Genomic DNA, 23,710 nt, shown 5'->3' with positions numbered 1-23,710 from the left:
TAATGTAAACTCAATGTCATTTTTTGCTATTTATTTATTGTCACTATTTCATTTATTTAATTATTATTATTTCTTATTTTATAATCTGTTATTTATTTTTGCATCATACTACATTATATTATAGCATCTAAATATTGTATGTAGAACTATTTTATTAAATATGTCACCTGCCTTTTTATTTTGTTGGATGTTGATAATATTAGTTCCTCTTTCTCTTGTTTCTACAGGAGCTTTAATGAGGGGAACACACACTCTGTCTAAGGAAGCGGAGAAAGAGCGTTGTTTTGCGGACTGAACAGGTTCTAATGTTAATGTTGTTTACATGGGAGTTAGTAAATATAGATGTTTGAATTATATCTTATCTTTTAACTTGAGTTATTATTAGGATACCTATGACCGGCAGAGGCCTCGGACGATAATAAAGACCGTTTCACAGCGCGCACTGGTTTTCCTTTACTGTGTTGGATATGAAATGCCATATATACTGAACACATGCTTTTCATATCCGCTACACCTCTCACACTTCATTGTTCTAAACAGCTAATTCAAGTTTGTTTTTACAACATTCGGACAGTGTTCCCCACACTCCCGTGATGATATGACGGTGATGCTGAAGTCTTAAAGGAGTCACGCATCTTATTATACATCATCGCAAAGCTGAGGATGTCAACTTCAACAACCACTCAGAGGCAGACACATTCAACAAAACACTGGGGAATGTGCGTAAGACCACAAAATAGACTGAATGCCAATGGACGAGCACATGGCGAGTACTCGGCTGTGTTTGAGCACCACCTGCATTTCAGATCTGTATATTTTGATGGAAGTTGATGGAGGATTTTTTTGGTAACACTTTACAACAAGGTTCCATTCGTTAACATTAGTTAATGCATTAGGTATCATGAACTAACAATGAACAATATATTTATTACATAATTTAGTAATCTTTGTTAATGTTAGTTAATAAAAATAGAATTGTTCTTGGTTAGTTCATGTTAGTTCATAGTGCATTAAGTAATGTTAACTAATACAACTTTTAATTTTAAAATGGAATTAGTATATGTTGGAGTTAACATTAACTAAGATTAATAAATGCTTAATAAGTATAGTTCATTGTTAGTTCATGTTAACTAATGTTGTTAACTAATGTTGACAAATGGAACCTTATTGTAGTGTTACCGATTTTTTTATTAGTACGTCTGCCATCTAGTGGAAATAAATAACACTTTTTGCAGGGACATAGAGCAAACAGAGCTTGAATCACAGTCTTTCAAAGACAGGATAAATATACTGTATATATACTGTTTGTATATATATATATATATATATATATATATATATATATATATATATATATATATATACTACCGATCAAAAGTTTTGAAACACTTACTCATTCTTTATTATAATCTTTTTTTTTTTTTTTTTTACATTTTAGAATAATAGTAAAGTCATCAAAACTATGGAATAACATAAATGGAACTATGGGAATTATGTTGTGACTAAACAAAATCCAAAATAAATCAAAACTGTGTTATATTTTAGCATCTTCAAAGTAGTCACCCTTTGCCTAGAATTTGCAGACATGTACTCTTGACATTTTCTCAACCAACTTCTTGAGGTGTCACCCTGGGATGCTTTTTAAACAGTATTGAAGGAGTTCCCATCTATGTTGGACACTTATTGGCTGCTTTTCTTTATTATTTGGTCCAAGTCATCAATTTCAAAACTTTTTTTTTTAATTAAATTTTAGTTTTATAATGAAATAAATTAATATGGTGGCACAAATATATTTTTGTCTACAAAACTAATTTCAAACATTTAAGCATACGCCTTCAGATCAAAAGATTTTTAAGATCATGAGAAACATTTCAGTCAAGTTTCAAAACTTTTGACCGTAGTGTATATATATACATTGAAGTCAGAAGTTTACATACCCCATAGCCAAATACATTTGAACTCAGTTTTTCACAATTCCTGACATTTAATCATAGAAAACATTTCCTGTCTTATGTCAGTTAGGATCAGTACTTTATTTTAAAAATGTGAAATGTCAGAATAATAGTAGAGAGAATGATTTATTCCAGCTTTTATTTCTTTCATCACATTCCTAGTGGGTCAGTACATACACTTTGTTAGTATTTGGTAGCATTGTCTTTAAATTGTTTAACTTGGGACAAACATTTTGGGGAGCCTTCCACAAGCTTCTCACAATAAGTTGCTGGAATTTTGGCCCATTCCTCCAGACAGAATTGGTGTAACTGAGTCAGGTTTGTAGGCCTCCTTGCTCGCACTCGCTTTTTCAGTTCTGCCCTCAAATTTTCTATCGGATTGAGGTCAGGGCTTTGTGATGGCCACTCCAATACCTTGATTTTGTCATCCTTAAGCCATTTTGCCACAACTTTGGAGGCATGCTTGGGGTCTTTGTCCATTTGGAAGATCCATTTGTGACCGAGCTTTAACTTCCTGGCTGATGTCTTGACATGTTGCTTCAATATATCCACATAATTTTCCTTCCTCATGATGGCATCTATTTTGAGAAGTGCACCAGTCCCTCCTGCAGCAAAGCACCTCCACAACGTGATGCTGCCACCCCCATGCTTCACAGTTGGGATGGTGTTTTTCAGCTTGCAAGCCTCACCCTTTTTCTTCCAAAAATAACGATGGTCATTATGGCCAGACAGTTCAATTTTTGTTTCATCAAACCAAAATAAAAGATCTTTGTCCCCATGTGCGCTTGCAAACTGTAGTCTGGCTTTTTTATGGCAGTTTTGGAGCAGTAACTTCTTCCTTGCTGAGCAGCCTTTTAGGTTATGTCGATATAAGACTCGTTTTACTGTGGATATAGATACTTGTCTACCTGTTTCCTCCAGCATCTTTACAAGGTCCTTAGCTGTTGTTCTTGAGATTTGCACTTTTCGCACCAAACTACAATCATCTCTAGGAGACAGAATGCGTCTCCTTCCTGAGTGGTATGATGGCTGTGTGGTCCCATGGTGTTTATACTTGTGTACTACTGTTTGTACAGGTGAACGTGGTACCTTCAGGTGTTTGGATTGCTCCCAAGGATTAACCAGACTTGTGGAAGTCCATCTTTTTTTTTTTTTTTTTCTGAGGTCTTGGCTGATTTCTTTTGATTTTCCAATGATGTCAAGCAAAGATGCACTGAGTTTGAAAGGAGGCCTTACAATATATCCACAGGTACACCTCAAATTGACTCCAATTAGCTAATTAGTCTATCAGAAGCTAATTGGCTAATTGCATAAAGGCTTGACATAATTTTCTGACATTTTCCAAGCTGCTCAGTTAACTTAGTGTATGTAAACTTCTGACCCAATGGAATTGTGATATAGTCAATTAAAAGTGAAACAATCTGTCTGTAAACAATTGTTGGAAAAAATTAGTTGTTCTGTAAAATTAGACCAATATTTTGCAGTTAGTCCACTGTATGTGTGAGGTGAGCTTTTAAATTTAAGTGTGTAAAATTGTGGGCAGCCACCAAAATATGAAACTTTAAGGGGTTAAGCACCTCCTTTCACTTACTATTTGATAAAAAAATAAATAATAAATAAACAAACAAATTAAATACTATATATATATTGTTTTTAAGTTTCAAACCTTATTCTTGGTAAGTGTCTCAAATGATTTTGCCAAGATTGAACACATACTTGGTCTTCTTATGGGGCTTGTGATTGGCTGAAGTCCAGTCTTTAGAGCCTTTCACACAAGAATCAATGTAATATCCAATCAGGTTATTGGGATCCTTTGGAGGCGCCCACTGGATGAGAACAGAGGTGTCGGTCTCCCTCGTCGCAACGACTTGTCCAGGAGCTGACGGCACACCTGAATGAACACACAACTTCATTTCAGGGGTGACTTCACCCAGCGGCCGACTCAATCTCTTGATGACCTATCATGTATGAATTAGTTCCACTACAGAAAGGCACATAAAAATGCATTACTGCCTTAATAACAACATCAAAATGTCATTACAATCCTGTATATATTTTTTTTCTACCATGAAACACAAATAGATGTTTAGCAGAATGTCAGAGCCTCTTTTTTTCCATACAATGGAACTGGAAGGTGACTTAAACTGACAAAAAAAAAAAAAATGGACAAAAAAGCACCATAAAAGTAGTCCATATAAGACATTACTCACTCATAATCTTCCCCTCTACGATCTCAAATCTCATTTGCAGTGGTATTTGCCATCAATGACATCTAACCTGATGCAACATATCCAAAAGCACAATTTTTTAACTGACATCAACACAAATGAGATTTGCGAGCTGTAGCAGAGGTAAAAATTACCAGAGAACAAAGGCTTAAACTTTGGTCTGGTTCTCACATAAAGCTATTTTATGGCTTAGGAGACTTGAAATATAGCACGAGTCACAAGGAATATTTGTATGATAATTTTGATACTTTTTTAAACCTTGGCAGTATAAATCACCCTCCACTTTTGTTGTACAGACAATAGAAGCTTAGACATTCTGCTTAAGATCTCCTTTTCACACAAGAAATTAAATAATGCAGTTTGGAATGTAAATCTAAATGCTGACAAAATTTCTGGTGAACTATTCCTTAATCTGAATACATCAGCCGTGGTGACCTTGTTGTGACATGCAGATGTTTAGGATGTTTACCCTTGAGTTGCAGTGTTGTTATAGATTTGGTGGGTTCTGATGGATCGCTGGTGCCGTATATATTAGCAGACAGCACACGGAACTGATACTCTTTTCCCTCAGATAGGTCAAAGACAGCATAGCGAGGAGATCTGATGGGAACTTTAGTGTTCACTCTCTGCCAGGATCCACTTCCAACCTGAAGCTTTATGGGATCAGACACATTAAAAACACCATTTAACACAAATGTATCCTGTGAGAAATGACTGCCCTTTATATTTCAATTGTTTCTCCTGGGCAGCAATGAGATCACAGTAAATAGCGAGTAAAAAGACACTTTTGCTACCCAGTAATCTCACATGTCTAGAGTTTAAGAAGTGATCTCAACAATGTCTCAAACTGTGCTAAAATTGGCAAAGATACAAAGGTCCAAGATCTCAGTATGAACATTATCGATATTTGTCATAAAATTCTCCCAAAACCAAATGATCTGATCTATACTATACAAATACATTTTAAAGCTCTATACAATTACTGTCTCAACAACTGTGTTTCTATTTTTGTCACCAAAGATATTTAGGAGAAACATCTCAGACAAAGCTAATACTGATAAAAACATAACTGATGACTCTATAAAGTTTCTGAACATTTCTCAAATTCTCCCAAGAGAGAAATTCTTCCATTATCTGAGCTACTGTCAAATTTGTGTCTATTTCAATTTCTCTTAGGAAGAAACATCTGAGATTAAGTAAATAAGCCTCAACTTCTGAGCAGTAAAATGGTCCTCTTTGCTGGACTATATAATCAAATTCAAAGTGTTAGCTTATTTGAAATGTTCTTAACAGTAAATGTTTGTAATTGTCTTGTAAGGTGCCCTGAGGATAAATGTAAATTGCTGGAATAAACTTTTGTCTGTTCGGCTGGGCAATCGTCTGGCAGTGAGCTGAAACTAACCTTCTCAATGTAATACCACATGGGGGCTTTGCCATGGTAGACTGGAGCAACCCAACTGAGCACAACATATGTTCGGTCCGTCTCTGAAGCGCAGACTTTAGAGGGAGGTCCCGGAGCTTTTCCCTCGGCTGCAGGCAAAGCACATCAAACAGAATTACTGTCTACTCTCAACACACACATCCACAAAAAAAAAAAAAAAAAAAAAAAAAAAAAAGACTCCAGGAAATGTCCCGCCAATTTCACCAGCTTTTAAAGCAACTTTAATATCATGGATTGATAAATGAATATCATCTATGGTGCTGTTGCTGCTAAAAAAAATAAAACACACACACACACACACACACATATACACTGGTGACACTAGTTGATGTGTTAATTTAAAATTGAGAAAGAACCACAGATGTTTGTGCATTCCCTTCCTGATGGAATTCTCATCAAAAACTAATCAGTACCTCTCAGAAGAGAACCAATTATGGGCTGGATAATTATTGTTAATTTTGAAAGCGAAAACCATGAAACGAATAGGAGGAAAAAAACTAAGCACAGAGTGACAGCTGCTGTCATCTAGTACAGATTACAAATACAAAGACAGGCACAGTTGTTTGAATGACTGTATATATATATATAATGTATAATGTATAAATACAATATCTCGGTCTCACAATAGTTAAGGGTGCACTTAGGGCAAAATCCAAATTATTAATGTTAAAGGCCTGATGTGTAATACTGAAGAAAGTTATACTTCTGGGTTCCGAACGGGGGTTCGTGAAGCGGATGTGATTGGTTGATGTATAAGTCATACCTTTTCTTCCGAATTAAGTTGTACGGAAGTATTGTGAAGAATTCTCATGGGACTATGTTGGTTATTATTGTTTTAACAAATAATACATTTTTGTCAAATATAACTTATTTGTGTTTTTAATTCAATTTAAACACGTCAATCTGTATGCTCTCACTTCATGTGATTCATGGTATGCTTAAAGTGTTTACAATACCACTTTACCGCAGTACCCTTCAAAGGTGTAAAAATGCTGTTTGGAATTCACCCCATGATAGTTCCACAGAGCCAAAGTGTTTACACTTCTCAGGGAAATTAACCTATGAATAATACAACAGTGGTCTTGAACTCTGTACCGACACCTATTGGTGCCACCACCTTTTTTCCATATAGATTTCATAAAATCCTTTATAAAAGAGTTCTAAGCCATGAACCAAATCAACCAGCTCTGAGGGGAATGAAAACATTACAAATTTCGATTTGAAGCAAAAAAAATATATATTTGAAAATCTGACAAGACTGTGTACTTAACGTCTATAATGAAGGAATGTGCTGTAATCCCATGAAGCATAATGTAATAAGATTTAAAATTATGGAAAATTCCTGTAACAAACTATGAATTTAAGGTTATTGATTATAGTTCCCTATCTGTCACTCGCTCAACGTTGTGTCGATGTAGTGACACTAGGGGTCACTCTTGGGAGCCCGAGACACCTCTGGTCTTTGATAAAAGGCCAATGAAAATTGCCGAGTGGTATTTGCATGCCACTCCCCCGGGCATACGGGTATAAAAGGAGCTGTTATGCAACCACTCATTCAGATTTTCTCTTCAGAGCCGAACGGTCATGCTCTCTGAGCTGAATTGCCACGACTGTTCATTCACCTCTGCTGGATCTGACGGCGCATTTCAGCGGCTTCTCCCTCCTCTGCACTGGTGCACTGCAGAGAATGCCCCTGGGCGCTTCGGCAGAAATAAGAGTATATTTCTGTAAAAGAGTATATTTCTCTAAAAGAGTATATTTGTCTAAAAGAGCGGCACACACGGAACATCTTTTTAAAGACGCGTCTTTTTAAAAATGCCTTTCCTTGTGCGCTATTCCTGGTTGCGCTCATTATCTCTCGCCTTATAATGGTCACGATCACTGTCTTTTGTGTCTGGGCACTGCTCACATGGAGACAGCATTCGTGGATGGGTCATGTACTCATTGCAAGGACATGTCCATGGCAACGGTGTGGTCACGGCTTGCCTTCGTAAGAAAGCAAGCCACCCCAGAGGCTCCCCGCCTCGGTCCTTTTACCCACGGGTATGAGGCCAGCGCGGCTAGCACTGGGGGCGATTTGGGGACCCCAATGGGACCGCCTCCGCTGGGTATCCCCCCGCGGACCTCCCATTCCTCAGCACGCTCATCTGCCCCGATTGGGCTTCCCCTTTGGCCCAGCCCCGGCGTGGAGCCCATTGCAGGAAGCAGATGCCATCCATCTCATGGCCACCAAGAACCCATGAAAGGCTTCAAAGCACCCCTGAGATGGGCGACCCAGGGATGACGAAACTCGCTGCTCTGGAGCTGGTAAGCAGACCTCTCCATCCCCCGGTCAGGGCCGGGAGGAGAATCTTTTTGTTACCTTTGCATTTAATTGCGCTGCATGCCAAAGTACCCAAGAGTTCAGCAAGAGCGGTTTCCTTGTTCCCTGGGTCACGTATCCGGTGTGCACGGCCGTCATCATGACCACCGTCCACCACTCTATTTGGCAGGTTTGGCGCTCCAGCGGCGGTCTTCCACCCCTGAGCACCCAGCTGTGGCACAAATCCGCCCCCGATGTGACAGTCTCCATGGGTCACGAGGACAGGCCTCTTCCTCCCCCATCACAGGCTGTTCTGGGGGTGGTCACAAGGAGCCAGGTAAGTGCTTCGATGTCCCTAGACTCAGCACGGCCACAACATGGTGTGGCACCTCGAGCTCCGCCCCGCCGCGAGGCCCCACCTGCCAGTACGTCTGACGACGTTGTCCCTTTGGTCCCCCTTACACGGTACTTTGATGCGTGGCTTGAGCTTTCCAATCCGTCGCAATGGCTGGTACGGACCGTCCGACTCGGCTATGCGATTCAGTTCGCCAAGCGTCCGCCCAGGTTCAGCGGTATCCACTTCACCTTGGTGAAGGACGAAAACGCTGCTACCTTGCGCGCGGAGATCGTTACCCTCCTACGGAAGGGTGTGATAGAACCTGTCCCTCCAGCCGAGATGAAGAAGGGGTTTTACAGCCCTTACTTCATCGTACCGAAAAAAGGCGGTGGGTTGCGGCCAATCTTGGACCTGCGAGTACTGAACCAGGCTTTACACAGACTCCCGTTCAAGATGCTGACACAAAAACACATTCTGGTGAGCGTCCGGCATCAAGATTGGTTCGCGGTGGTAGAACTGAAGGACGCGTATTTCCACATCTCAATTCTACCTCGACACAGACCTTTCCTGCGGTTTACATTCGAGGGTCAGGCGTATCAGTACAAGGTCCTACCTTTCGGCCTGTCCTTGTCTCCTCGTGTCTTCACGAAAGTCACAGAGGCAACCCTTTCCCCATTAAGGGAAGTGGGCATTCGCATTCTCAACTATCTCGACGATTGGCTAATCCTAGCTCAATCTCGGGACATGTTGTGTGCACGACCTCTCGTTTCTACGGGCAGGTGTTCCACTATAGCAGGTCTCCAGGTGCGTCGTGGTCATGACAGACGCCTCCAAAACGGGCTGGGGTGCTATTTGCAACGGGCACGCAGCCGCCGGCTTGTGGACGGGCCCATGACTGCATTGGCACATCAACTGCCTCGAGTTGTTGACAATTCTGCTCACCCTGCGGAGGTTTCGGCCGTTGATCCAGGGCAAGCACATGTCAGTTCGGACAGACAACATGGCAATGGTAGCATATGTCAACCACCAAGGCGGTCTGCACTCTCATTGTATGTCACAACTCGCCCGCCGTCTCCTCCTCTGGAGTCAGCAGCACTTCAAGTCGCTGCAAGCCACTCACATCCCCGGCGACCTCAACACTACAGCGGATGCACTGTCATGGCAGGTTACACTCAGGGGAGAGTGGAGACTCCACCCTCAGGTGGTCCAGCTGATTTGGAGTCTATTTGGACAGGCACAGATGGACCTGTTCGCCTCCCAAGAATCCTCCCACTGCCTGCTCTGGTACGCCCTGACTGAGGCACCCCTCGGCATAGACATGCTGGCACACAGCTGGCCCCTTGGCCTGCGCAAATATGCATTTCCTCCAGTGAGCCTACTTGCACAGACTCTGTGCAAGGTCAGAGAGGACGAGGAGCAGGTCGTCCTGGTAGCACCCTACTGGCCCACGGACTTCTCGGACTTCACGCTTCTCGCGACAGCCACCCCCTGGCAAATTCCCCTGAGGAAGGACCTTGTTTCTCAGGGATAGGGCACCATCTGGCACCCACGACCAGACCTCTGTATGTCTGGCCCCTGGGTGTGATGTGGAAGACCTAAGCGGTGGTAGACACGATCACTCAAGCTAGGGCCCCCTCTATGAGGCGCCTGTATGCCTTTAAGTGGCATCTGTTCACTAGGTGGTGTTCTTCCCGACGGGAAGACCTCCAGAGATGCGCAGTCGGATCAGTGCTTTCCTTCCTGCAGGAGAGGTTGGAAGGGCGGCTGTCCCCTTCCACCTTGAAGGTGTATGTTGCTGCTATAGCAGCACACCATGACACAGTAGACGGTAAGTCCTTAGTGAAGCACAACCTGATCATCAGGTTCCTGAGAGGTGCCAGGAGGCTGAATCCCTCCAGACCGTGCCTCATTCCCTCATGGGACCTCTCTGTAGTTCTTCAGGGTCTTCAGAGAGCCCCCTTTCAGCATTTACAGTCAGCTGAGTTTAAGGCACTCTCTTTGAAGACTGCCCTCTTGACTGCGCTCACTTCCATCAAGAGGGTAGGAGACCTGCAAGTGTTCTCTGGCAGCGAAACGTGCCTGGAGTTCAGTCCGGGCTACTCTTACGTGATCCTGAGACCCCGACCAGGCTATGTGCCCAAGGTTCCCATGACCCCTTTTAGGGACCAGGTGGTGAACCTGCGAGCACTGCCCCAGGAGTAGGCAGACCCAGCCCTGTTGTTGCTGTGTCCGGTGCGTGCTTTACGCATCTATTTGGATCGCATGCATAGCTTTAGGATCTCTGAGCAGCTCTTTGTCTGCTTTGATGCACAGCAGAAAGGAAGCGCTGTCTCCAAGCAGAGGATCGCCCACTGGCTCATTGACGCCATAGTTATGGCATATCATGCCCAGGACGTGCCGCCCCCGGTAAGACTATGAGCCCATTCTACCAGGGGTATAGCGGCCTCCTGGGCCCTGGCCAGGGGTGCCTCTCTAACAGACATTTGCAGAGCACCCAACACCTTTGCAAGGTTCTACAACCTCCGGGTGGAACCGGTTTCGTCCCAGGTAGTGGCACGCAATACAAGAGGATAAGCCCAGGATAGCCGGCCGGGTGTATCGCTTGCACATAACACCTTTCACCTCCTCTGAGCTGAAGACGTGCGCCATTAATTCCCAGTAGTGTTCACAAACTATGTTCCCTGGTTGACTTCCTCTGAGCCCTGTGGCAGTCCAGTTTTCGGAGTACACATGCTAACTAAGAGCTCTGTTCTGGGGTAGGTGCTCCGCATGTGGCGGTTCCTGTAAGGTAACCCCATGCAATGTATAGCTTCCGCTAATTAGTTTCCCTGTTGGCAAACTGCGTCTTCCTTCGGCAGAGCCCCCTCTGCCACAGTCTCCATGTTTGTAGTAACTCCTCCCCCATTGGGTAGGATCTACCATGAGACTCTCCACATGGTCGGCAAGACCATGTGACGTATTTTCCACTTAAATATCCCCCCTTCTCTTTGGGCGAGGTGTGGTCTCTGCAGTGTCCTCCCCTTGGGAGGGATACCCCCGACTAGATCTGGTGGCCCAGTCGGATAATCCCCTTCTTTTTTAGGGAGTGAAAAAAAAGAAGGGGAAAAGAGGCCACGACTGGGTTAGCCTGTCTCTAACTTTTGGGTAGTTGACTTTTCCCAAAGTGACGATTGACACTCATAACTATGTTGGGGGAGGTTACGTGTCGGCCTGTTGTGCTGGCTACAAGGCACACAGTGGTCTGCCCATCACACACCGCCAGTTCACGTAACACAGTTCAGCCAGTTGTGGCATTTCGTATAGGGACCCCTAGTGTCACTACATCGACACAACGTCAAGTGAGTGACAGATAGGGAACATCCTGGTTACTTGCGTAACCTTTGTTCCCTGATGGAGGGAATGAGACGTTGTGTTCCTCCTGCCACAACGCTGAACTACCCGCTGAAATGGCCGGATCTTGTCTCGGCTCCTCAGCATAAAACCTGAATGAGTGGTTGCATACCAGCTCCTTTTATACCCGTATGTCCAAGGGAGTGGCATGCAAATACCACTCACCAATTTTCATTGGCCTTTTATCAAAGACCAGAGGTGTCTCGGGCTCCCAAGAGTGACCCCCAGTGTCACTACATTCCCTCCATCAGGGAACGGATGTTACGCAAGTAACCAGGATGTTTGGAAACATTATATTTTAAGTTTAATTGAAAATATTTGTATATACACAAATATATAAGTAGTTTGAGAGTGTAGGAAAGATCAGTTGCATTATTAAAAAGTGCATAATGGGAGTAGGTGGTCTGCTGAGCTCTTTTGGCGCGATTTGTTTGCCGCGATTCTCTGATTGCTGGATCTTTTCCCCACAGGATCATGGGTCGTGTAGTTCTTCACCAGAAATTTTGCAATTCAACATGATTTTTTAAAATATGGATGAAATAATGCAGACCAATGACTTCAAGAAGCATATACAATTGATTAACATCCCTGTCTTTAAAGGTTAATAAGTTATCATTAAAAAGTGATTCCCCAATGGTGAAAATGAATGGGATTTTTACTTCCAGAACCCAACTGTTGTGCTCTGTATTAAGGTGGTTATCGGCTGGTCATTTGATCTCAACATGGTGGCCACCATTAAGTAGAGTAAAACAGAATTATCTAGACCAATTTTTTATACAGTGGGTAAAATTGCTTAATGCACCATTAATACCAGTACTATAATGATTGGAAACACACTACCTTCAAGATCATCATAGTAAGTCACAACGTTGAGTCTTCCACCAAGTTTTGTGGCTGTTGAAATAAAACAGTAAATACAAGAACCATTACTAATCTGACACTAAAATACTGACCAATAAATGTATCTTCATAAAGACTTAGTTTGGCTCACCATGAAGTCTCTCAAACTCTGTAGGGTCCAGAGCAGCAATGGGCTCGGATATTCGGGAGGGTCTGCTGATGCCACGCGAGTTGACAGCACGCACACGGAAGTAATATGAGTGTCCTTCAAAGAGCCCCTGCACAGGGTATTTGCAGATCTTCACAGGGGAGTCATTACACTGCACCCAGTTCTCTGTTCCTACTTCACATCTGTTCAATAAGAGTGAGAGAATAAACAAGAGAGCAAACAAGATTATCCTATCATTACCTCCACAGCGCTCTGAATGAGTGAAAATTATAGTCCACTTTCACGTTCTGAGGAGATGATATATATGATGAGGCACATTTGTAAATAATATTACAGTTTCATGCATCATTTAGCAGTCTGATTACCGTCCAACGAACTACCGTAAATTTCAGCTTGATACTAGTGGAGCTCAAAGTGGCAGAAACAAATCACAGCTTTGATTAGCATATGCAAAATACTATGTTACAGGCAAAATGTGTGTTGTAAGCAATCACAGAGACCACACTGAAAATCTGCATTATTATTTTTTTAACCTGGAAATTAACATAAAGTTTTGAAAATTTTCAAACGCAGAAAAGTTATGATGTTATATTCATAAAAAAAAGAAAGAAAGAAGAAAGAAAAAAATAATTCTGCACTATTTTTGTGTCAGGATTATCACGAAATCTGTCAAAAAAAAACAAAAAAATCATATTGGTCACATCAATTGATAAAAAAAAAATTAATCACAATTAATCACAGGATTTTTCATAGTTCATTGCGGTTAATCACATATTTTGAAAGTGCTGAAAATTTACTATTTACATACTATACTTTTCCTGTTAAAATGCATGTATTTCCTTCTTAGGAAAGAAAACAAAACAATATGTAACAATAATGTTTTATTAACATTTTCCAAACAAAGCCTTCTATAGTATAAAGATGGAAATCCACCAATTCAAGTAGCACAAAATGTTTTCTAATGTCTACTACATTTTTTTTAAGTATATGTCCTTCTGTACACCATAACTATTCATAACTAACATCATTCTTAGTACATCCAAACAGTAACACACTGCTATAAGCAGGGTTGGGGAGTAACAGAATACATGTAACAGGATTACGTATTTAAAATACAAAATATAAGTAACTGTACAGTTACAGTTTAAATCATTGGTAATTAGAATACAGTTACATTCAGAAAGTATTTGATTACTGAAGAGATTACTTTGCCTTTTATCGTAATTTGTTTCATTTAATATTCAGTCCTTTCAGATGAAAAACATTTATACATATAAATGATGTGATCCAAAGTGCATTTGAACAGCGGTGAAACACTTTCTTATGATGTATTACATTCATACGAGCAGACAGAGAAGTAAGTTTGAAGTAAGTTTGGAGCAGAAGAAATAGAAATAAACCTTGTGTAAATTGTCAGCTTTACGCTAAGTTAAAATGCTATTTCTAGCCATTTTACATGCACGTTACCAGGCACGATCATATTTTTTTATCAAGAAAATTCACGTTGGAACATAATTTCTTTTTTGTAGTAAGACCTTTGATATTAGTGCAAAAATCGTATTCTTGATAATTATTTTTTTATTGTTTTCCTGTAAAAATATCCAAAAATCCTTAAAAAAAAAAGTTATTAGATTTATCTTGTTTCAGAAACAACACTGCATAAGATATTTAGGTTTTTCAGAGAATGTATTTTTAACGTGTATTTTGTCTTACTCTACTGGCAGAGTTTTTATAGTCAAAACAAGTGAAAAAATCTCCCAGTGCTGAAGAAGTAATCCAAAGTATTTAGAATACATTACTGACCTTGAGTAATCTAACGGAATACATTACAAATGACATTTTACAGCATGTATTCTGTAATCTGTAGTGGAATATTTCAAAAATGTCAAAAGTAACCCTCCCAACCCTGGCTATAAGGAATGAACAAGACGTTCCAACATACAGTTTTATTACAAAGCTTAACATTGTCCTCTTTGAGCGTTCAAGAGTATAAAAAGTCTTACATTACATTTACCTTTAAGGTATAGTTCACCCAAAAATGAAAATCCTCTTATTATTTATTCACCCTCATGCCATCCCAGATGTGTATGACTTTATTTCTTCTGCTGAACACAAACGAAGATTTTTAGATGAATGTCTCAGCTCTGCAGGTCCATACAATGCAAGTGAATGGTGATCAGTCCTTTATAGCTCCAAAAAGGAGATAAAGTCAGCATAAAAGTAATCCAAATATGGGGCCTGGGTAGCTCAGCAAGCAAAGACACTGACTACCACCCCTAGAATTGCGCAAATCCAGAGTGTGCTGAGTGACTACAGCCAGGCTTCCAAAAGCAACCAATTGGCCCGGTTGCTAGGGTGGGTAGAGTCACGTGGGTTACCTTCCTCATGGTTGCTATAAGGTGGTTCTCGCTCTTGGTGGGGCACGTGGTGAGTTGTGCATGGATGCCACAGGGAATAGCATGATACTCCACACATGCTAGGTCTCCATGGTGACGCACTCAGCAAGCCATGTTATAAAGATGTGTGGGCTGACTGTCTCAGAAGTGGAGGCAAATGAGATTTGTCCTCCGCCACCCGGATCAAGACAAGTCACTGTGCCACCACGAGGTATTGGAGTGCTTTGGGTAATGAGCATGCCAAATTGGGGAGAAAAGGGGATGAAATAAATATATATATATATATATATATATATATATATATATATATATATATATATATATATATATATTCTTCCAAATGACTCCAGTGGTTTAATCCATGTCTTTTGTAGCAATCCAGTTGGTTTGGAATGAGAATAGACCAAAATGTAACTTCTTTTTCACTGTACATTTGACAGCAGTCTCCTTGGCGATTATGATTTCAAGCTCTAGAGCTCTGTGCATGCATCAAGCACTAGGAATTGTAATCAAGCTTGAAATCATGATCATACCTAGAGACTGGACAATGGCAAGATGTACAGTAAAAAGGAGTTACATTTTGGTCTGTTCTCACCCAAAACCAAATGGATCGCTTCAGAAGACATTGATTAAACCACATGGCCTTTAGGTGTTTTTTGGAGCTTCAAAGTTCTGGTCTCCATTCACTGCATTCTATGGATCTACAGAGCTGAAATATACTTCTAAAAATCTTTGTGTTCAGCAGAATTAAGAAAGTCATACACATCTGGGATGGCATGAGGTTGAGTAAATGATTAGGGAATTTTAATTTTTTTAGTGAACTATACCTTTAAGACCATTAATTTTTTAAGCCTTATTATTTCTATGTTTCGATGATTTCCTTCTCTGCTGGAACAAAAGAACACATTTAATTTTAAACATAATCTTGGACCCATGCAGGTGCTCATCTAGCTCTGACCTGTCTGCTAGGCTGAGCAACAGGTATGTGTGGCAATGTACTGTCAAAGTCATGGATGAAAAAGTCCCCTTGATCCATCCCCCTTTCTCCAACGAGAAACAGGCGCCAACTGTGTCTATCAGACAATTTGTATATGTAAGGCCCATTCTTTTCCAGCTCTTTCAATGGATTGTGTTTTAGGGAGAATACCAGGTCATTTCACCCATATAAAAGACCCCTGTTTAAAAAGACACATCCTTTGCTCCACATCTGTTGTCTGTGTAAGCTTTGTATTTATCCTGGGAGTGTGCTACACAAACGGCAGTCTCCTGTGTACAAGATTGTTGACATGTTTGCGAGGTGTGGTGAAATGTTGAGTTTAGTGTGCATTGTTCTTCCTTGCAGTAGCTCAACAGTGGAGCGCTTGGTGGTAGAATGATGTGTAGCATGGTAATCTGGTAGAAAGTCCTTTGTTGTCCTTAAGTCTACGGTTAAACTGTTCAACTTCACCTTTCGCATGGGTAATGCAGAGATTAGGTTTGATGAGATTTGAGAGTCATGATCTGATATCAGTTCTATTGGGTTGCCCTCTCTGCTGAACACAGATGACAGAAATTGAATCACAGTCTTTGACTGAGGTATACAGGCTTGCTCTGGCCAATTGCTGAAGTAATTAACTAGGGTAACAGTGAAACGAAAATTCCCAAGCTGGTCTAAGCTGGTCAGTGCTGGTTTAGTGCAAGTCTAGCTGGTTGACCAGTATAGCCATGCTTTGAACCAGCAAACCCTATCTGGTGAAGCTCATTTAGCTAATTAAAAAGCCTGGTGGTGACACCAGCACACCAGCTTCCCATGCTGGGAGACCAGAAAACAAAACACAACATAAGCTGGTGACAAACAAAGCTGGTCTTTTCAGCAGGGTGTCCTGGTGAGTATCAAGAGCCAGGGTAATGAACTGTGATTGATGAGATGCAGATACCATGAGTCTGTGTGTGCCTCTTCCCATATTATCATCCTAAAGAAAGAGATCATGTTGAAGTCTACAGTGTGGAAGCAGGTCAGGTCCAAGACCCTTAAAAGATTTCAGCCATCCAGAGGTAAGCAGTTTACATAGTTTTAACAGCACTGGGCAGGCTGCACAAGCATATTTAAACTCAGCAGCCAACACAGTGGTAATAGTTGAAGTAAGAGCAACCACTTTCATATCATCCTCTGAACTAGACTCACAACTCGGCAATGGTATGTGAGACAAACAGTCAGCTGTGACATTTTTATACCCTGGTTTGTACTGAATGTTGTAATCTAACATCATTAGTCTAGATGACCACCTAGCAACCCGTAGTCACGCTCATTCTTGACCCTGCCAAGTGAACAGTGTTGTAAGTGGACTATGATCCACGCATAATGTGAAATGTCTATCCCAAAGGTAAGTTCTCAACTTCTCCGTTACACACTTTATCAAAATGTCCTTTCTTTTTGCAGGGGTTACAAGTTGCATCTTTAGCAGGGCATCTTTGGGAGTTGGCTGTGTGCTGCTTGGAACCACACCTGTTGCATGTTTTCCCCTGTGATGATATAGAGGCCATTGCTGTCGCTTCCCGAAATGGCTGTGGTGTTATCTCTGCTCTGCTGCTTTTGCCGTGTCGCTGCTGAGGCTGTTGAATTACCACTGTGCAGTCTGCTGGCACACTCATAACTTTAGCCTGTGCCACTTCCCCCTTTATTTAAGTTCTCAACTTCTCCGTTGCCCACACACACACATTCCCTGATGCCTCCTTCTTAACTGTACAGTACTTCCTTTCAGCCTTTGACAAAGTACATGATGCTGGGTGAGAACAGTGCCAATGCCAGAGTTAGAGGCATCATTAGTGACAATAGTAGGTAACTGTGGAGGTGAGGGTGTGGCCGAGCGCCCATCTGGAGAGAGAGAAAGTGGTAAGGACATCCACCTGAGATTAATTGTGACTTATTACCATATCTATGTTCACAGTGAGAGTCAGGGAGAGATAAAAAGACTTCCAGTTCACAGAGAGAGGAGAGAGAGACAGACAGACCAGAGTCTTCATGTCTGACCCCTGAGAGAGAGTCTTGTGTTGTGTGAAGCTGAAAAGCGGACTGTTTATTTGAGTGACGCTGAAAAGCCGGCTTATGTTTTGAGTGAAGCTGTACAGTGATTGCTGGTTATTTGTGAATAAAATGGACTCCAACTTCCTCCTTTATCTGCCTAACCTGAACCTTTTTTACACTGGTGCCAAAACCCAGGATAAGGAGGAAGGTATGCTGCTATAGAGTCATCTTCGCCACTGGAGGAACTGTTTCAATCCCTCACCAGCATCCAGCAGGCACAACACCAGACCCTCATGGATCTGCAGGCAGAGCAGCAACAGTGCTTCGAGGCACTCCTTTGAGGCCAAGAGGAGGACCGATGGGCGTTGCAGAGCTTGGTACCACAGACGGGTGCACACCGTGTCCCCGGCAGCAGCGAACCCCCATGTGATGTTGGCGAATATAGGGGCACAAGATGAGCCGGAGGCCTTTCTGGAGCTCTTCGAGCGCATGGCCCAAGCTCTGGAATGGCCGTGGGCAGTCCACCTCCAACCGCTACTGACCGGGGAGGGCACAACAACTCCCAGTCAACAACTTCCTGAGGTACCCTGAGCTGAAGAAAGCAGTTCCGAAGAGCATCTCCAGCATTTCCGAACCCTGACGCTGAACAAAGTCGGCCGCCCGTTTGCCTTCATTCAAGAGCTCCGCAACACCTGCCGGCAGTGGGTGCTGTCCGAGGAGCCCAGCAATGTTGGGGGTGTCATCGATCTAGTGGTACTGGAACAATTCATCGCCAAACTACCAAAAGGAACTGCGGAGTGGGTCCAGTGCCACCAACCGGCATCGCTGGATGAAGCAGTGCAGTTGGCGGAGGGCCATTTAGCAGCATTCCCGGGGTCCGGTGAGCCCCTCTCTCTCTCTCTCCTTGTTGTCCCTCCCCCTCCCCTCCTTCTTTCTGACCAATCCCGTTCCCCTTGAAACAGTGGAACAATCGCCTGAGACCGGTGCCCCGGCTTCGGGAGTGTGCTAACATGCCACTGGTGTGGGCATGAGGTTTGGGCCGGTCTGTTGGAGTTGCAGGGAGCCGGGACACGTCCACGAACAGTGCCTGGTGATGGAGGTTGGGACGGTGATCCGGGTCCCCGACACTCCACAGGCCACCCCTGATCGAGCCGGGATGTACCAAATACCCGTGAGTATTGGGTGGGGGGGGGGGTACATTCCAAGCCTTGGTGGATTCAAGTTGTAACCAAACCTCTATTCATCAATGCTTGGTTCAAAATGGGGCGTTGGATTCAAATTATCGGGTGAAGGTGAGGTGTGTGCACAGGGATATTAACGATTATCCTGCAGTGACCGTCACTATTCTATTTCAGGGTCAAAACCTTAACATTGGGGCCGTGGTTAGTTCCCGCCTCACCTATCCAATAATTTTGGGTACTAATTGGCCAGCTTTTCCCGAATTGTTAAAGGGGTTGTGTGTGGATGGGTTCTGTAATACAGTGGGATGGTGTGGTGTGTGCAATGCGCTGACGGGGGAGTCGGGCCATCTACGTCAGCTCCGTGCCAGGATGACATAAGGGAGGGGGAAGCCTCGGCTTCCCCAGCCCTTAGGGGAATTCCCGCTGGGGATTTCCCTCTGAAGCAGACGCGAGACGAGACTCTTAAGCACGCGTTTGACCAAGTTAAATTAATTGATGGTCAGTGCCTTCAGCCACGCATTGCACTCACATATCCGTATTTCTCAATTATAAACAATCGGTTGTATCGAGTGACGCAGGATGCTCAGACAAAAGAAGATACAATCCAGTTGTTAGTACCAAGGAGCCGTCGGGAAATGTTGTTCCAAGCGGCTCATCATAGTCCAATGGCAGGTCACTTGGGACAGGGGAAAACACTAAGCCGTTTCTATTCACCAGGCATTCATGGGGATGTTAGCCGGTGGTGTGCGACATGCCACAAATGTCAGCTGGTGAATCTGATGGCCACTCCAAAAGCGCCATTGCACCCTCTTCCGTTGATTGATGTTCCATTTGACAGAGTTGGCATGGACCTCGTTGGGCTATTAGAATGGTCAGCATGCGGGCATTGCTTTGTCTGGTGAACTACGCAATGCGATACCCGGAAGCAGTGCCTCTTTGCAACATCTCAGCACGTAGTGTTGTGGAGGCACTTTTCAGAATAATCTCCCGAGTGGGGATTCCGAAAGAAATCCTCACTGACCAGGGCACTACTTTCATGTCACATACACTACGCGAGCTGTATGAATTATTGGGTATTAAATCTATTCAGACAAGCATGTAGCATCCTTATATGGACGGCTTGGTCGAACAATTTAATAAGACCTTAAAAAATATGATTCTTAAGTTTGTGCACAAAGATGCTCGGAATTGGGTTAGGTGGCTCAAACCCCTGTTATTTGCAGTATGAGAGGTCCCTCAAGCCTCCACAGGGTTTTCCCCTTTTGAATTATTATATGTTATTATATATAAGCCCCATGGCATGTTAGATGTCATGAAGGAAAATTGGGAGGGGGGACCTTCACAAAGCAAAAACTTGACCTGAGAGCAAAACTCCACACACTGGGGCATCTATCACAGGAAAATTTGCTACAGGCACAAGAACGGCAGTCCCGGCTGTATAACAGGGGAGCTCGGCTATGGTAATTTGCACCGGTAGATAAAGTACTTTTATTACTGCCCACATTGAGCTCTAAATTACTCGCAAAGTGGCAAGGGCCCTTTGAGGTCACACGGCGAGTTGGGGAAGTCAATTATGAGGCAGTGCGTATGGATAGGGGTGGGACTCATCAAATGACCACATCAACCTACTAAAACCATGGAGAGAGGCGGTCCCCATATCCTTGGTGATGATAGTTCTGGAGAGGGAGGAGCTCGGCCCGGAGGAGAGTCTAAAAGCCAGTCAGTTCACCCCGGTCCCTTGCAGAGACCATCTCTTGCCGTCACAACGTACAGTGGTTGCCAGGTTGCAAAATAATTTCTCTGACATGTTCTCGCCTCCCTCCGGCCACACTAATCTCATAAAACACCACATCGAGACAACCCCAGGGGTAGTGGTACGTAGTCGTCCCTACCGCTTACCCGAACACAAGAAACAAGTAGTATGGGAAGAATTAAAGGCCATGCTCGATATGGGCGTAATGGAAGAATCTCACAGCGATTGGACCAGCCCGGTGGGTCTGGTCCCTAAGAGCGATGGCTCTGTCTGGTTCTGTATGGATTATAGAAAGGTCAACACGGTGTCTAAATTTGACGCATATCCAATGCCTCGTATTGAATAACTGCTCGATTGGTTGGGCTCGGCTCGCTTTTATTCGACACTGGATTTGAAAAATGGGATATTGGCAGATCCCCTTAACGCCGATGTCCCATGAAAAAATGGCCTTCTCCACACCGTTTGGATTACATAAATTTGTGTCCCTTCCATTCAGTTTGTTATGGACCGAGTCCTCAGACCACATGCTGCGTATGCCGCTGCTTATTTGGATGATATCATTATTTACAGTAATGATTGGCAGTGGCATATGCAGAATCTGAGGGTGGTTCTAAGGTCGCTGTGATGAACGGGGCTCACAGCAAACATGAAGAAATGCGCAATTGGATGGGTGGAGATACAGTATCTGGGGGTTCACTTAGGTTACGGGCAGGTGCGACCTCAAATTGATAAAAACCGCAGCAATCGCAACCTGCCTGATACCCAAGACCAAAAAGGAGCTGAGACAGTTTCTGGGGCTGGCCGGCTACTATCGAATGTTTGTGCCTAATTTTTCCGACGTCACCAGCCCGCTGACTGATCTCACTAAAAAGGGAGCCCCAGACCCGGTCCAGTGGATGGAGTCATGCCAACAATCTTTCACGCAGGTAAAAGCTGCACTTTGTGGCAGGCCGCTTCTGCATTCCCCTGATTTATCACTCCCTTTTATTTTACAGACAGACACATCAGACAGGGGGGCTGGGTGCTGTTCTGTCCCAAGAGGTGGAGGGGAAGGAGCACCCGGTGCTGTACATTAGTCGAAAGCTCCCTATGAGAGAGACATAGTACAGCACCATAGAGAAGGAGTGTTTTGCCATCAAGTGGGTGGTCCTCACTCTCCACTACTATTTGCTGGGACAAGCATTCACCCTCTGTTTGGACCATGCCCTGCTCCAATGGCTCCACTGCATGAAGGATGCAGCCAGTTTCTGCCAGTGCTCTGAATTAGAGCTGGATAAAAGTCAGTGTCTAACGTGATAATTGGCAAATTAGCTAATTGCATTAAAGAAAAATTAACGCATCCGGCACTTTATTAGGACCATAGTATTTCTAATAATGTGCTCAGTAAGTGTATATATAAAATCCCAATAAAATATACTTTATATATATATATATATACCGATCAACCACAACATTAAAACCACCTGCCTAATATTGTGTAGGTCCCCCTCGTGCCAGCAAAACAACTCCAACACGCATCTCAGAATAGCATTCTGAGATACTATTCTTCTCACCACAATTGTACAGAACAGTTATATGAGTTACCGTAGACTTTGTCAATTCGAACTAGTCTGGCAATTCTCTGACCTCTCTCATCAATAAGCCGTTTCTATCCACAGAACTGCCGCTCACTGGATGTTTTTGTTTCTGGCACCATTCTTTTTTATTCATTTATTTATCCCCTTTTCTCCCAAGTTTGGAATGCCCAATTCCCACTACTTAGTAGGTCCTCGTGGTGGCGCGGTTACTCACCTCAATCCGGGTGGTGGAGGACAAGTCTCATTTGACTCCAATTCTGAGACAGTCAATCTGCGCATCTTATCACATGGCTCATTGTGCATGACACCGTGGAGACTTACAGCATGGGAGGCTCATGCTACTATCCGCGATCCACGCACAACTTACCACATGCCCCAGTGAGAGCGAGAACCCCTAATCGTGACCACGAGGAGTTTACCCCATGTGGCTCTACCCTCCCTAGCAACCGGGCCAATTTGGTTTGCTTAGGAGACCTGGCTGGAGTCACTCAGCACACCCTGGATTCGAATTCATGACTCCAGTGGTGGTAGTCAGCGTCAATACTTGCTGAGTTACCCAGGCCCCTTTGGCATGATTCTTAGTAAATTCTAGAGACTGTTGTGTGTGAAAATCCCAGGAGATCAGCAGTTACAGAAATACTCAAACCAGCCCGTCTGCCACCAACAATCATCCATGCGATTATCTAATCAGCCAATCGTTTGGCAGCAGTACACTGTATATAATCATGCAGATACGGGTTAGGAGCTTCAGTTAATGTTCACATCAACCATCTGAATGGGGAAAATAATTGATCTCAGTGATTTGGAGCGTGGAATGATTCTTGGTGCCAGATGGGCTGTTTTGAGTATTTCTGTAACTGCTGATCTCCTGGGATTTTCACACACAACAGTCTCTATAATTTACTCTGAATGGTGCCAAAAACAAAAAAAACTTCCAGTGAGGGGCAGTTCTGTGGATGGAAATACCTTGTTGATGAGAGAGGTCAACAGAGAATGGCCAGACTGGTTCAAACTGAAAAGTCTACGATAACGCAGATAACCGCTCTGTACAATTGTGGTGAGAAGTATAGTATCTCAAAATGCTATTCTGAGATGCAGGTTGGCGCTGTTTTGGCGGCACGAGAGGGACCTACACAATAT

The 23,710-nt window shown here is 43.2% G+C and overlaps 1 protein-coding gene across 2 annotated transcripts in view; it reads right to left on the bottom strand.

Annotated features, from left to right (window-relative positions):
• The window catches only part of LOC127412306 (myomesin-2-like), a 96,478-nt gene that overhangs the window by 49,006 nt on the left and 23,762 nt on the right, over positions 1-23,710 (bottom strand). For both annotated transcript variants that reach the window (XM_051648553.1, XM_051648554.1), the window contains exons 11-15: positions 12,642-12,841; positions 12,491-12,544; positions 5,583-5,710; positions 4,650-4,833; positions 3,669-3,843 (exon numbers count right to left, since the gene is read on the bottom strand). In XM_051648553.1, the coding sequence (XP_051504513.1) occupies positions 3,669-3,843; positions 4,650-4,833; positions 5,583-5,710; positions 12,491-12,544; positions 12,642-12,841 (741 nt within the window). The remainder of the gene's footprint in view (positions 1-3,668; positions 3,844-4,649; positions 4,834-5,582; positions 5,711-12,490; positions 12,545-12,641; positions 12,842-23,710) is intronic.

This window comes from Myxocyprinus asiaticus, chromosome 21, assembly GCF_019703515.2.
Source record: "Myxocyprinus asiaticus isolate MX2 ecotype Aquarium Trade chromosome 21, UBuf_Myxa_2, whole genome shotgun sequence".
In the NCBI taxonomy this organism is placed as follows: domain Eukaryota; kingdom Metazoa; phylum Chordata; class Actinopteri; order Cypriniformes; family Catostomidae; genus Myxocyprinus; species Myxocyprinus asiaticus.
Note: the sequence above shows the minus strand (reverse complement) of the source record. Positions and strands in the feature narration are given on the sequence as shown.